The 16497-nt window shown below is 40.0% G+C and overlaps 1 protein-coding gene across 2 annotated transcripts; it reads left to right on the forward strand.

Annotated features, from left to right (window-relative positions):
* Positions 1-410: 410 nt before the first annotated feature.
* Positions 411-11730, forward strand: ankmy2a (ankyrin repeat and MYND domain containing 2a). 2 transcript variants are annotated; one of them, XM_084052493.1, is made up of 10 exons: positions 411-1064; positions 1461-1525; positions 2374-2512; positions 3373-3471; positions 4315-4475; positions 7525-7739; positions 8293-8428; positions 8595-8723; positions 9094-9223; positions 10620-11730. In XM_084052493.1, the coding sequence occupies exons 1-10, from the start codon at positions 998-1000 to the stop codon at positions 10739-10741; spliced, it is 1263 nt and encodes a 420-aa protein (XP_083908619.1). In that variant the 5' UTR covers positions 411-997; the 3' UTR covers positions 10742-11730. The 2 variants fall into 2 exon arrangements, with proteins under 2 accessions (XP_083908619.1, XP_083908618.1); XM_084052492.1 differs by having other exon boundaries at positions 416-1064; positions 10617-11730.
* The last annotated feature ends 4767 nt before the right edge of the window (positions 11731-16497 follow it).

Below are 16497 nucleotides of genomic sequence, written 5' to 3' on the forward strand. Positions count from 1 at the left end.
TAATCCATGGGGCGTTGCTGCACGCTGATTGGACAGTTACCTCAAAGCGTCGCTTACGTCTACTGTTTCTCAAGGTCTGGTCCGGGGCCCACCAGAGGTCCAAACGGAGCCTTTTTTTTTGCATGGGACCTCTTTTTATAATAGTATACATGTTTTGGAATCTACACTGTAAAATGATCTGTGTTCATTTAATTTAACCCATTTGTAGCTTTATTGTTAGTGTTTCAAACATCCATTCCGTGGGCCGCAGCCTAGTATAAATGCATACACCGGCTATTTGTATACTGCATCATGTTAATGTTTCACCGAATACGCTACTAAGTTATTTGGAATAACGTACGTACGTGGACTGCACAAAAAGATGCAGTCTACGCAATGTGTATCAGTGCATGCGTGATTTCTCGACTGTGCTGTGCAACTTGTAACCTCGCGTCACCAGGCTGTGGAAAAGCCTTGGTTTCTGTAACTACTCAGTGCTCTGATCCGGTCAAGAGCCCGCCTACCGTATCCGGTCATTTGCATAAACACATAAATGCAAGCATTGTTTCCGTATCCGCTCCAAACCCAGGCCGGATCAGCAACTTGCAAAGAAAATTGATCACTCGTCAAATCAACTGAACTTTCCAGACTTCCGTGGAAGGAACTAAAATTACAAATGAGAGGGGGGGGCTATTATGAGCGCTAAAGTTTAAAAAAGTGCTTAACTGTATTATTTTAGAATGAATCATATCTATATATTTACACTAAGATTTTGAATTATTAACATTGTAAGATGAGTCCTGTTTGATGATTGAGAGGTGTTTGAAGTCACTGGGATAACTGTGTCACCCCTTTAAATGATGGTACAGACCGAACGAATGCCTGCTGCGCTTCGAACATGAGCTTCTCGCTACCACTGTAGTGTGCACACAACAAAACACATTTAACGTTTAATTTGGATTGCTTCTTGTCTTTCGCGCTGTCATAGTCTCCTAGGCTGTACGTAGTTATAACCACCATGTCTGCTCCAAAGAAGGGAGACTTATCCGCCTCCGAAAAGGAATTGTTTCAGGTCATTACTGCAGGTAAGCCTCTTTTGCTAATGCTAGTGGCTGCATAGATCTATTAAGAAACTAGCTAGCCCCATCTGTGACCAGTGACCTCCCCCATTCACTGTCTTGGAGATAACCTGGCTAAATGCTAGCCTTGGATCAAGGCTATCATAGATGTATTGTATACATTTTGCATGACACCAAAGTAAACGTCAGACTCGATAAAAATACATCTATGATAGCCTTGATCCAAGGCTAGCTAAATGCCAATGTTGAACAACGTCATCTGTGTATATTTCAATATATTTCATTGGCTGTACAGTTGTACTCCTTTGATAAGCAGGTGCCACTGGCAGATTGATGTCAAACACTTGAACACTTGAATGTGTATGCATGGCATGCGACAATAATTTATATTGTTTGTCTCAGGGAATGTTCAAGAGGCCTCAAGACTCCTGGGCTGTAAAGATGTCAGAGTCAACTGCTTGGATGAGGTAAAAAGATCATCTCTATAGTCTATACATTTAGGCTACAGAAAACATGTCAGTTTGCTCTATATGTCATCTTGGAAGACTCCCCTCGTCCACAGTATTGCCCACACTTGGGTTGTCTGCCTGACTTATTGTTGTGAGCATTTAATGCAGTCTGGTGATGTTGTTACAATGTTTTTATAAGGATGATAGCAACGGCTTTGTGTGAGAAAAAGGGGGTAGCCAAGAGACAGAAGGGCTTTAGAGGAGGTCCTTATGTGTTGGGTCTGTCAGTCTAATGCCTGTCAAAATCAGGTGTTAACTCAACCATGTAAATTTGTTATGCCACAGCATAATCCTGTAGAAACCTTAGTCTACAATGAAATGGCTATATGGCTTGTCACAATACTCTGTAAAACAAGATGGCTAATTTCCATAAAGCCAACCCTATAGAAAAGTAGTGTTTGCATGTGATGGATGGATAGATAGACAGACAGAACTTTTTTGATTGCTGTGGGGAAATTCACATCTTATAGTATTAACAGCATGAATAATAATAATATCTCGAATATATGAAACATAGAATAGGCACATGTAAGGGTAGAGAAATAATGGAAAAATTAAATAAGTAGACTTGAGTCTGACCATAGCAATCTGCACTTGGTCTTAATGAGTTAACCTAATGTTTATTCTTCCACTAGCCGGACATTTCTCAGAGTTTACTTTGGATGCGTGTTCCATTTTTCCATAAGTTCCATTAAGCATAATACATTCTGTAATGTCTACTTTTTTGTGAGCCTGTGCTTGTTTCGTGCAAATGCTGTTATTTAACGTGCACAGTTTTAATGACAGCTATTGGGTCTCCTCCACAGTATGGAATGACGCCTCTCATGCATGCTGCCTATAAGGGAAAGGCAGACATGTGTAGACTGCTCCTGCAACATGGAGCTGATGTGAACTGTAATGAACATGAGCATGGATACACAGCGCTAATGTTCGCTGGCCTATCAGGTACTGTTGTTGTTGTTGTTGTTGTCATGATGGTATGGTTTGATTGATTGATTGAATATTTTATTAGACATATTTGTCTAATAACACTAAAAGGATAACAACAAAAAAGTCCTTGCGGTCTTGTTTCCATTGAGGTCCTAGGTATTAAATCCATCAACATGGCACCAAAACATTCAATATCATCACAAATTCACAATATTAAAAAACTAGATGTACAGACCATTTTTGTCTACTCACTCTGTGTCTCAGAGGAGGGTTGTGGACAGTTTGGAAACCTGCATACCAGTGACATCATCAATGAGAAATCCAAGCCAATAGAAACGGCAGGCTTTCTCTTCCTGGAAAGTTGGCATGCTATAACGGAGGCCATTGTTCTCGTGTTGATACAAAAAAAAAAAACCTGCCTAATGATGATGTCACTGGTAGGCGGGTTTCTGAACTGGGTTAGGGTTAGCAGACAAAATTAGAATTGGAACACTATGAAATTGAAGCTGATTATCTTTGTGGGGTTCTCTATGGATGAAATTGGTATCCCACCTGATATTGTATTATCTGTTTACTAAAGAGCTGGAGAGATGGGAAGAACCCAGTTACTGAACAAAATGTACATTCTTAACAAAAAACTTTGTTTAAACCAAAAAAGACCACTTTAAATACTATTTGCCTTATAAATGCTATAGAGTTTGGTATGTGTGTGTATAAAATAATAATGTAATGCTGATGTAATGCTTGAGCTTTTTGTAAGAGTAAGCATAACCGTAATATTTTTGGCATTTTTGGACCAAATACTTATTTTACACGATAAGAGCCAATGGATTGGGTGTGTGTGTTGTAACTTCCCTGCCCTTCTGTGCCTTCAGGTAAAACTGACATCACATGGATGATGTTGGATGCGGGGGCGGAGACAGACGTGGTGAACTCAGTTGGGAGGACTGCTTCTCAGATGGCTGCTTTTGTAGGTATGTCACTCTGAACAGTATTGCCTATGCACACACTCACAGTCAGTGGTGTGTAGGACCACACCCTCTTTGGAGCCTTAAATGGGAATGCTGCTAATTTTTAACAACCTTTGACATGTTGTGTGGAAATAAGATAATGGTTCCCTAGAACCGGTGAATACGTTTTTGGGGTCATGTGATCAGTGACGTATGGTCGATGTACTCTCTGACCCGCCCTCTAGGCAGCCTCATACACTTCAATGGGGAATTTTACCTCAAGTTGAAATGGCATGTCTTGAATATAAAATTAACAGTTGTTAGAGATTTTTCAGCTAATTGAGTTATATTATGTATTTATATATTTGTATATTATATCTATGTAAACTAGCTAAGATTTACTTGCCTAGCAATTACTCATTCATTGGTCCGGATATATGGAACATCCGTGGGTGACGTAGAAGCCCTTATTTGGGTTCTAAACTAACGTGATGACGGTTCTAAATGAACGGCTCCAGAAAGTTTAATTTGAAAATGTGGAGCATACCCCTTTAAGCAAAGAGAAAGGCAATGCTAGAACTCGTTAAGAAACCTTGTTCAAGGAAACAAATGAGGCGATGTTGCATGTTGGTATTAGTTGTGAAGATCCTATGTGTGCTCAGCCCAAGAACTTATTACTCAAGGTAACCTTTTTCACCTTGAGTTTAGTAGCCAGGAAAAGCCCTGAAAGGTTAATAATGGCCGTTCCTTATCCAGTACTCCACATGTAGAATAAGAGTAGAATGGAATTGAAGAGAATAGGCCCTTTCTCATTCATTTTAGCACCTAGTTTTATGCATGCGTCTTAACTATCTTCTCTCTCATCAGGGCAGCACGACTGTGTTACCGTGATCAACAACTTCTTCTCTCGGGCGAAACTAGACTATTACACCAAGTCCCAGGGGCTGGAGAAAGAGCCCAAGCTGCCTCCCAAGCTGGCTGGGCCCCTCCATAAGATCATCATGAACACCAACCTCAACCCTGTCAAGGTAAGACCAATGTTCCATCTAAGCTGCGCGGCTCGTGCGCTATCGTAGTCACACACTTCTCTGGTTCACGCACAAGAAATAGCCGCAGCGCAATAAATGACAGGGTTGTGTGTCACTGGCACACAAACACATCCTACATGTTTAATTGATGCTGAAACCAGCAGCGTCACAAGTTCACAATCGCAACACTGTTGGTGTGAATTCAGGCTGCCACACACTGGTGCCTGTTGGCCTTTCAACTACAATACAAGTTTGCATTTACAGTAAGAAATGTAGGCCTGTAAACTACAACAAATATGATCTATGTCATATCCTCAAGTGAGAGGCATGCTTCTCTAGTCCATTATATGGTTTTGTGCTAAAAGTTGTCAGTTTGTTTCTAAAATCTGTGATATGTTATTTTGTAGTATCAGGATTTATTACTTTTGCTCTTTAAGTAGGCATAAACAATTTAAAATGTTTGTGAACACCATCATGTCAAAATCTAGTAGCTAATTTTAGTCAACATTTTATTAAAAGTATTTAACCGCAATGACTTGTAATTATATTCTTTGAATAAGAACTCCTCATGGTCTAAGGGGTTGGACAGGTGGTGCCAAGGTGGCCACAATTGTACAAGTTGTTGCTTAGCAGTAATGCTCAGCGGGTTTGAGTGTTTGCTCAGACTGTTAAAACATTTGAATTAACATTGGGTAATACTATCAATAGACACCCTTAAATACATGTGTCACGGGGCAGCCCATGCCCTATAGACCATATTCACACGATGGCCATTTTGCTATTAAGTTAATGAAATGCCACCCCATTGCCACCCAGTTTTTTCAATGCAAAGTGCCAACATGTACGAGCGAAAACGGTTTCGACCAATGGGCTCGACTCACAAGCTTGCCCATGGGGCCGCGCACCTCTGTGACGTAAAACGTGTCACTTCTGTGACGCAGAACGTATCACAGTGGCCCCAAATAGGCTACGCCCATCACACTTTCCAACCCGGAAGAAGGGGTGAATTCGCTTCATGCACTGGGTGAGCAACTCAATGCAAGTGGATGGGAGGGGATTTCGCGTGCCCTCTCTATTATTTTCAACTCTATGCACTGCACACACACAGCTACCCAGCTGCTTCCAATTGATGACCATCAAGCCGGCATGGAAGTGACTGGTTGGTGTGACTGTTTGCTATATTATTTAAGTGTTGTTTGTTTATGTGTGAGCAAAAGAAGGATGCATGTATAGAGAACCAAACTCTGACATCACTGTCAGACTTTGGCCGCTATCACCCTGGGTCACAGAGTAATTGTTTCCTTTGAAAATACCATAATGTCTCAATAGACCACCGAAGTCCTGACGTCACTCGTTCATCCCCAGGTTCGTAAAGTAATTTCGCTATGGAGAATAACATTGGGTCATCATAAAATCGTCTCATATAAGAATTGTGGTCCAAAAATAAACAAACCGTCTCGGCGATATTGTCAGGGAGGAGGTTCTGTATCGTTTATGATAGTCAGTCACTTATATTTGATACAGTCTGTTTCTGGCGAAAATGTAACTAATTCGGCGGAAGTAACATTATCGTTTTCTCACCGTCAGTTGATGCTTCATATCCATAAGAGTCAAACCGCCGGGGTCACTTGTTTATTTTTGGAACACAGTTCTTATTTGACGCGATATTAAAGATGTCTATGGGATTCAGAATGGGGGTGGAAAACCGCGAACCAGGTAGACAAGCCAAGGATGTGTAAATTACATCAGACTTCGGTGGTCTATCTATCATCGTGGTATTAGAACACTGTTCCAAATAAGCCTGGTGATTTACTCATATGGATATAACATGAAGCATCAACTGACGGTGAAAAAGTACTAATTTATTTAATTTAAGTAAATATATTAAATACATTTTCTCCAACACAGACGTGAGTCACATATCTGAGAGAATCGCCGGGCTGATTTGTTTTGGAACACAGTTTATATATGACACGATGCTAAGATGACCCTATTCAATAGAAAAAAATACTTCCGTGATCCAAGGGGATTACGGAATGACGTCAGGACTTTGATACTGTGTTATAGGGGCTGCCCCGTGATAACCTGTTTCTCCTTTTCTTCCTCATACCGTTTGTTACTTATCGCTTTCTTTTGCTGCTCTGCATCCAACCGCTAAATATTTGGTTGACATCTTCGTCAGGTCATCTGACGAAGATGTAATCTGACATCGAAACGATTTTCTTTCGCCTTGCACCCTGTTATTAAAGTAAAAGGCTCCGAGGTTGCTCCAGCGCCTTCTTTATTCTGTGCAGTTCTGACATTGCAGTCTCCGGCTCTGCAAAAATCCCCTACAAGCCGTAGTTGCCAAACACGTTTATGTGTTTAATAGAACCTGACTAATATATCCTCCAGCTAATACAATATATCATATAGTATATGTTTTTACGGCATGGGTCTGTTCATGCTAGCCATCTCCAAGAGGGTCTGTCTGTGTGTCTGGAGCTATTCTCACAAACTGCTGAACCGATCAGTGCCAAACGTTTTTTTTTTTATTTAAGTGTGCATTCGCAAATCATTTTTGGGCTTTTATGCCTTTATTTGACAGGACGGTAGGGCAGGCTGACAGGAAATGTCAGCCTAGGGAGTCGAACCCGCGACACGCTATCAGGCTATCAGGATTGCCAGCCTAGATGCCCAGACGGTTACGCCAGCCATCCGGGCCAGTGCCAATGTTTTGGTGCAATTTTCCAGCCAACTTAGTACATCATAGTACTAATGTTTTACATATTTTTCATATTGTCAGAGTTATATTTAACTTTATGATGGAAGTCCGTCGGACTCAGATCGGACTGAAACCATACCTAAATTTAGAGAATTTGGGTATGGGGCAAATTTCTGAAGATCTGGGTACACAGACAGACAGAGATAGAGTACACACACACCCATAACTTCATTAACTTGACATAGTAGATAATATTTTTAAATTCAATATATCAGTGAGGCTATAGCATTTACTGTTATTTGGCGTTTTTGTTGATCCTGGCTCTGATCATCTTCTCCAACCCAGATGGTGTTGCTAGTGAGTGAGAACCCAGTGCTGGCAGAGGTGGAGGCTCTGGAGAAGTGTCGGAGAGTGATGGAGCTCATCTGTGAGAAATGTGTCAAACAGCATGACATGAACGAGGTGCTGGCCTTGAAGATGCACTTCATCAGCTGCGTGCTGGGCAAATGCTCCTCCTTCCTCAAGGAACGTGAAGACAAGCTGGATGGGCTCATCAAGAGGTAGAACATGTGTGTGTTTGACACTGAAGAATGTTGTATTGTGTAATTATTTATCACATTAACATCGAAATGGTGCATTTATATAGACCCCTTAACAGACGACGTCACACTGATAAGAACCAGTATGCGTGCAACCAGTATGCGCTAAATGAAACCCATTCTATCAGGTCTCGCTAGGACGCGCCTCACTAGCCAACACACAAGAGGGGCTTGGGATGTGCTGAAACTAGCGCACCCCGAAACAACAGGTTGGAAATTGATTGCGTGAAACAATCACCTGCGCATCCAGTCTCAATGTTAGTAAACAATTAATTGGTCTATAGTGCCTTTATCCAAAGCACTTTACAAAGTGCATTGCATTCACCCATTCACACACACTCATGGATACTTCGAAACTAACTCAGGGGAGCTGGGGATCGAACTGGGAACCTTCCACTCTACCTCCTGAGCCACTGCCGGCCCTTCTACACGGTTAATTGTAATTATTATTTTGTTCTGTCAACACAACATAAAATCATTATAAAATGCAGCCTTTTTATTTCCTATGTCACAGTTTGTTAAAGGGCCGGGAGAGTGATGGCTTCCCAGTGTTCCAGGAGAAGTTTGTCAGAGAGTGCATTCGCAAATTCCCCTACTCTGATGCCACTCTACTGCAGCAGCTGGTGCGGAGTATTGCCCCTGTGGAGATTGTGAGTCTTTCTTTTAAAAATGATTAGGTTTTATTTTTCTTCTTTCAGAGCAATTCAATTAACATTCGGATCCATGATTTATTCTTCTGAGACACACATGGGCGTTACATTAGTGCAAACGTGTAATCTACTGGTTAAGACGCAGCTGTTTTTTCTGTCCTTGCAGGGCAATGACCCCACAGCTATCTCAGTCCTGACCCAGGCTATCACAGGCCAGGTGGGCTTCATGGACTCAGAGTTCTGCACTTCGTGTGGTGAAAAGGGGGCTGAGAAGAGATGCTCCGTCTGTAAAATGGTATGTCTCAAACACGTACTACTGTATCAATGCTACGTCTGCTCTCATACATTGTACACAACATATTTCTGTATGGTGGCAACAAACGCCAGAGAGGCAAAACGCTATTGGAGCACTCTATGGAATGCACATATTGGACACCCTTTTTTCTGAGTTAAATAAAAAAAATAAAAAAAGAACAGAATCCCTTCACGTCTTCACTTGTAGCCAAGAATCTTTCCTGAGAAAGGTCTTGCGACCGAAATGCTGCGCCTGTTAAAATATCTTGAGGGTGATTTATACTTGGCTGTGCGCCAGTGTGACGCACCAAAGATATAAGCTTACAACGCGTGCAGCTAACACTTTCTTTTTGTTCGTCTCCACTCTCCAGGTGATATACTGTGACCAATCTTGCCAGAAAATGCACTGGTTCACCCATAAGAAGGTCTGCAAGGCGCTCCTGGAGCAGAGAATGACACAAGAGGCAGAATCAGCAAAGCTCAGAGAGCAGCTCAGCAAAGGTATTGTATATTAGGACTTTGTCACCTTAAAGGTCCTTACATACCGGCGAATATAGCGAATATACGCAAAATTCTGACTCGTTCCGAATAATTAAAATACGCTTTTTCGCTTCGCTTTTTCGCTTTTTCGCTCCATGTACGGAGCCATTGACTTTATAAGGTTTTAAAAAAAAACGCATTATTCGCACGAAAAAATCGCCCCGGTGTGTAAGGACCTTTATAGTTGACAGAAGCTGATTTTATGTGGTCATAACTGGTTAGTTGGTAGTCATTCATGTTCTGATCATCATATCATTGAACCACATCTATTTTACTGCACCTTTGAAAAATCATGGAATATTATATTATTAGGGGCGGCAGTGGCTTAGGGGTAGAGGGGCCGGGTAGAGTGAACTGGAAACCTGAAGGTTCCCAGTTCGATCCCGGGCTGGGGCGCTCCCCCAGAGTTAGTGTCGAAGTGTCCTTGAAAGACACTGAACCCCCAGTTGCTCCTGATGAGCAGGTTGGTGCCTTACATGGTTTCCTCTGCCATCGGTGTATGCATGTGTGTGTGAATGGGTGAATGTAATGCACAATCTATGTAAAGCGCTTTGGATAAAGGCGCTATATAAATGCACCATTTACCGTTTGCCATTTATCCGTGACCACCGTCCTCACAAAGATCGTCTCATTACACGCACAGGGTTGTCGTAGTATAGGGGGTAAAAAAGGCTTGGTCGCGATCCTCCATTCAAGAGCTATGGCCGTTTCAATGAGGCTTGTTTTGCCGTAAAGCAGGATCTAGCAGAGATATGGCCATTTCACTGGAAATAAACGGGAAGTAAATGAGCTTTTATTTTTTTAAATGATGTTATTTCTGTGTCTGTCGTCATCAGGCAGTGAAAGCATCATTCATAGGATAGGTAACAGCGCCATCTAGTGGAAAACCACTGAAAACAAAAACTCATCAAAACAATGAGTTTTGAGGGAAAGCCTTTGCAGAATTAGACGTGTTAACGCATCCATGGCAGGCAAAGAGTTAACTTGGTTTTGCACACTTGACGTGAAAACAGCCAAATATGATATTTGTCTGTTTCATGGTCAAATCTGTAAAATATGGGGTGTCTGCAGGTCCTTGAAATGTATTACATTTAACTTAAAGTCACTAAATTGGCTTAAATGTAAACATTTGATCCGATTTTAATTATTCATTTATTTATATCAGAGGTTTTGATCGCCTGTAAAACCCCAAGCCTACCTGCAGTAAAACTCCCTTTATACGTATCTGTCATCATGTGAATAATAGAGAGCATTGCAGCCTGTCTTTGGAGGAGAATGAAAGGGTAATAACCTTCCTCAGATCAATGGTTTGACATTCTTGTTGAAATGTTTGTTCATTCATTTGTTCATTCAGAAGAAAGCCTAGCGGTGCAAGGGGCCACAGAATCCATCCAGAACTTGTCGGTGGATTCCTCAGACCCCCAGCCCCCAGCAGAGGAGACCCCCAGCCCTGCTGCCATCCCAGCCTCTGACAACTGAGGAGCAGAGTGTATGCGAATGCATAAGAAAAGAGAACAACACTGTGGCCAATTCCCAACTTTCTTTCCTTCAAAGTCGTATAGAAGCCAACTGTCCATGAGACTAAAACCCTCACTGTGACACAGTGTAAAGGGTGAAAAGAACCCGCACACTCCTGGAATAGTCCATTGGGAAATGGCAGTCTTATTGATCAATGTCCTGACATTGCCACCAAAGTAAAATGAAACAAAAACACTAATGCACAGAGTTAAGGGTTTGAAAAATGTGTCAACTTGTATTTTTTTAGTATATATACATATTATATACTGTATATATATATATATATATATTTCATAATATATATTATGTTTTTGGTTTTTTTTGTACGTGAAAGATCTGTAAACCAATTGTGTGTATGTATTTTAAAAAGTATTTGGAAGAATTTCAGGGCACGTGTGATCTGATGAAGTGTAGTAATATTTACTTCTTCACATCCTTGAAGTGTAATTCTGCCTTAAGAAACCCAACCATTGTGTAGTAGTTTGTAAAGAAGCCATGTTTAAATGGGTAGTTGTATATTATATACTGCATAAGTTTGCTTTGCCATAGAATTATCAACGCTTTTCTTTTATGTCATGACAGCAACCTCGTCTTAGAATGTGAATGTCTGAAAGGGCCTGGCGTTTATGGGCAGAGAATATTTGAGGTAAAATAACCAATAGCTGAGGATGAGTTCTGGCACAACTTGGCACACCCAGTTGCAAGGTGCATGGAATTAGTTATTGTGCAGGAAATAGGATCCAAGGATTTCCACCACACTTGGTAGTATTGGGGACAACTTCATTTGTCAGATCAGAACCAACACGTTTTGGCATGTGGCCTTCATCATTCTGATCTTATCAATTAAAGGTGGAGTAACCAACCCTTCACCTTAGATTGTATTTAGGTTTCCAGGTATGTTACAGAATTTGTGGTTTCAGTACAATTAAATAAAGACCAACCTCCTCAAGATATAATTTCTGTTTGAGTAATAGTTAACACTGTTGCACTCAAATTGGACTGCTTTCATTATTTTTTTAAAGTTTTATTGTATTTGTTTCATTAGACATTGCACCATGTATTAGCTACTGATCAATACATAGCAATGTAAGTACAACAGACTTAGCAATGATGCCATTTTAATCTGCAGTCCCCACACAAAAACAACAGAGTACATTACAATACACAAGGAAAGCTGTAAAAGTATATCTATTTAGGACCAAAACTATTTTTTACTTAACTCATTTGTTAAAAAAAAAAAATAATATATATATATATATATATATATATATATATATATATATATATATATATATATATATACGAAATTATATATAAGCCTACTAAAGTAAGTTATGTATCAATTGCAGTATTTATTTCAAGTAGTCGCAGGATAAGTTGTCAGGTAAAGTGCAGGATTGATAATAAATGGATGCAAGATTGGTTATCAAGTAACTGTTCTCACAATGAGAACTCTTTAAGACTTGTCTTAATAATACACACATTCTTCTTATTTACCTATGTCTGAACATTAGGAGAGCTGCAGGCAGTGTTCCGTGTTTACATTTGACCTCTAAATTCATTTCACATGGGTTTTTGAAGGGAACTGCATGGGAGTGGGTGACTGAACACCTGAAACTGTGCTAGGGCATCCTGTGGCAGAATGGTTGTTGCTTACCACTGAGCTGCTTTTGATTACTGCTTGGAAGAATTTCCTAGTTCATGGTGAAATGCTTCTCATAGTGGGATTCAGGGTCTCATCTGGTCAGATCCTTTCAGGTACAATAACTTGCTTGCTGACAGGTTTTCTTAGGGGACAGTCGTCTGGAATTAAATACCAATGCACTACCAATTTCACATGTAGCTTTCTGCATGCCATTTATCATGCCATTTATCCTCTTAATAGATTACTCAAACGGCTAGTCAAGACAGCCAGGAGAAAGCAACATTTTATTCCAGGCACCCTGAAAAGGAATATCCAGATAACAGAATTTACATTGTGCATTGCCAGTGATCTTGGACAGTTACGCCAATCTCTACAAATATAGAAAATTGTGTCCCTAAGTTGATAATGAGAGCATCAAGACTTGAATTCATGTCATCACTTGACACATATTGGAGTTGGCCCACTTGACACTGAATTAGTGATATCTCGTCCTCAGACTGACCTTGTGTAATAACTGTATATTTTTGTTTGTTTGTTTTTTGTTGCCAATGGCCATTATTTGACTCACTGATGTGAAGGAAAAGTTCAGTCAAACAGCAGCTGAGAACGTCATAAATATAATATTTATCCACAAGGGGGCATACTTTCACTAGAATTGATGGCTAAACATGGATAACCCCTGTGATAACTTATGCTGCTGTTGAGTTGCACATATGTGTGCTGTCAATATACCTTCTTTTTTCAAATAATATAATCATATTTCATCATAATGTAGATATTGTAGGTCATATTTCGTCATAATTATACTGTAGTTCTGTTCTAATGCACGTGCAGGCTATTTTGATTTTAGCCTCTCAAGAATTTAAAGATAATGGAATGTGCTTTTTATAAAATAGGTCTATTTATAAGTTACAGATGAATTAAACCCAGAGGAGCAGCGACCATGAGAGAGACAGACATGACCTGCATATACATCCATTGTCTGCATCACACACTGGCTCTTTTCCAAGCTCTGTGCAGCCATGACCTTTCTTTCTTGGCTTTGTTCCAGGTGTTATGCATTCCTGTTGTGTCCCTCTAGTATCCCCTTGCCCCACCCCACCATTACAGCATGTGGGTACTTCCTGAGAATGTGTACACACTCCTGCCATGCTGCTTGTCAATATGCTATTAACTCATGACCTCTTCATTTCCCATAGGGGTTAGACTCCACTCCTGTGTGACTCTGCCCCTCAGTCTGTATGACAAGAGGAACTAGATCAGCTTTCCTTTCTTTTCATAATAGGAGCACAACAGTGAGCCGTCTCATATTTACTATGCCGCATTCATTTATGAGGAAACTCCAGGTGTCAATGTGTTAATAGTCTTCTTGGAAGTATTGGCTCTTTTTCTATTCTTTGCTTCCCTCTCCTTTTGTTGTCTTTTGTTTTCTTTCATTTTCTTTTCTTTTCATGTTGAAACGGGGGGGAATGATTCCTTTCCGGAACACCTTCAAGAACAAAGGAAAAACAACAACAACAAATGTCATTGTCACATGTATATCTGCCGCTGAGAGAGACCACAGTCCAAATGTGCTCATATGATAATAGCACCGTGGGAGGCGTGATCCCCATATCATATTTCATTCACATGTTCAACAATTAGTGTCTGTGTATGACGCCTCTTTTCAAATCAGTAAGACAAGCCTGGATTGAATGTTACCCACAAAAGTAATTATATATCTCCTTATTTTGTACAGAAGACACACAAAGACTCCAGTTAGTCTAGGCACATTTTAGACAGACATTTTAGACAGAGACAGAGATTGAGAGGTATGGAGAGAGAGAGAATGATAGAGAAAGACAGCAAATTATACACAAACTATATCACCTTTCAGTCTTGAATTCGACAAGCAGATGGAAAAGGCAAGTCAGAACGTGGGGAATAGCAAATGAGAAAACAAACAGGTCTGTTCTGAGGCCAAAATACACATTGTGAGGATTATGCTGTGCACCAATGTATAGCCTGGCATAACGAGGAAATTGGGGAGTAAAAGCGGGTAAAAGGCACCCAAAAAAAGAACATTAAAAAAGAAAAAATAGCTGTCATCTCTAGAAAAGATTTGGGTAATTGCAACTTTTAATTTGCTTCATGTGTTGATTCAAGTGCTGCAATGTGGAATGACTGGGGGAAGTAGAAGTATTAAAGTAGTAGAGCAGAGACTTCTTTAAGGTGATGCTTAGAGAAGCTGGGATTTAAAAATATATATATTAGTCTGCAAGGGCAGACTAATTTATGCCCTAATTTATACTTCTTGAAAACATCTGGTGAGTGACAACATTGTGCAACAAAGTATAACATTAAGCTTGCGGCATAACTCCCAACTGCTGACGTTCAGTCGTGAACGTGTAACTGGATGAACATGATTCTGGACAATGAAAAAAGAAAGGAAGAAAGAAAAAGATGGATGGATGACCAGATAACCTCTCTGTGATATACGTTCCAAATGTGGACAACAGATGAACTGTCTCCAGAGCTCCATGATCCTGGGGAGAGAACGAAACAAGATGGACAACACAGATCAAAAAGCACAAAAGAAGTGAACCACTTGAACCCCAGCATCCATATTCATTTTGGGGTGAAGAGATTTGGGGTAGTGGTCCAAGTACTGAGCCAACTCCGGTCCAGTTTACTGTGTCTAGGGGGGTTTAAGTGGTTAAGTCTACTCAACATGGAATGTGATCCCAAACCAGAGGAAGGTGTGGTGTGAGGGGGTCCCTGAGGAGGTCCTCCACCACCTGGACACTTTTCATTCATATCAAGAATAGTAGGAGTCACTAAAAGCCCAATTTTATTACAGAGCAATCTTCTCTTAAAACTAGGTGTTCAGAGCAATCACTAAGATCATTCTCAGCATCAAATAATACATTATATCTTGTAATGTATTATTCACAGTTTTCTAAACTAAAATAATAAGAATCTGAACTACATTAAACTCATTTAGAATTGTGCTTGTGCTGTCTGGATTTAGACATTTCAGTAAGCCCAAATATCGTTTTTTTTCTCTTATTTTTTTCCTCGTCTTTTATTCTTCTGGAGAATTGCTACATCTGTATTTCTATTCACGTTAATTTTTCTATGGCTGTCTTGCCCTGGAGTCTATTTCTGTTTACAAATGCTGCTCCCTTTTGCACCAGAATCCCAAGGTTTTGCAAAAACATCACCCTTAATTTCTGCATCCAGTTGGCATTAATACATAATCCTTGGGGAATGCCTACTTAAGGTGATAAGAAAGTGAAATGTATTCAATTGGTGTTAAAAAAAAAAAAAAAAAACTTAAACTTAAAATACATAGGCCTACTAAGTGTTGGAAAGTACATGGAGTATTTCCAAATTTCAATACTTTTACATCAACTACAACTACATCTCAGAGGCAAATATTGTACTTTTACTCCAATACAATTATTTGAAAGCTAGTTACTAGCTACTTTGAAGATTTAGATTATTATTACAAAACATGCATTTGCAGTTTTGTTTTTGTTTTTTTGCAGGTTTTTTGGGTAATTTGTACACTATGCAAACAATATGCTCTATTTTCTTAAAACAGCAGCAATACATTACATAGTTGTGACCAATAAAAGGTATAGGCATAGGTATAGTGCATTAACCACTTTAGCCTTAGGCCTATATATAGCCTACTTCGGAGATTTGAACATTTTCAAAATATTTGTATGCATATTACACTTGTTAAATGGGATATTTTGATGCCAATAGCCGCAATTTTACTCAAATACATTTTAAATACTGGACTTCTGCGTTGTGGCATTGATACTTTTACTTAGATTAAAAACAAATTAGCACTTTTTCCACCTCTGCCTACAAATTATCTAGGTCATATCTTATCAAGCAAAGCGTCATTCACACTTAATAATCGTCCAAGATGATAATGAAGGTGTAATTAATCAACCCACACTTAATCCCATCATCGATGATGATGAGTGATCGACCCACTCCAGACATCAGAAGAGAGCAGGATGAGGATGGGTTTCCAGAGTTCAAATCGTGGGCGGGGATGACAACCATCCAGTAAACG

This window comes from Gymnoscopelus microlampas, assembly GCF_963454915.1.
Source record: "Gymnoscopelus microlampas genome assembly, chromosome: 3".
Classification (NCBI taxonomy): domain Eukaryota; kingdom Metazoa; phylum Chordata; class Actinopteri; order Myctophiformes; family Myctophidae; genus Gymnoscopelus; species Gymnoscopelus microlampas.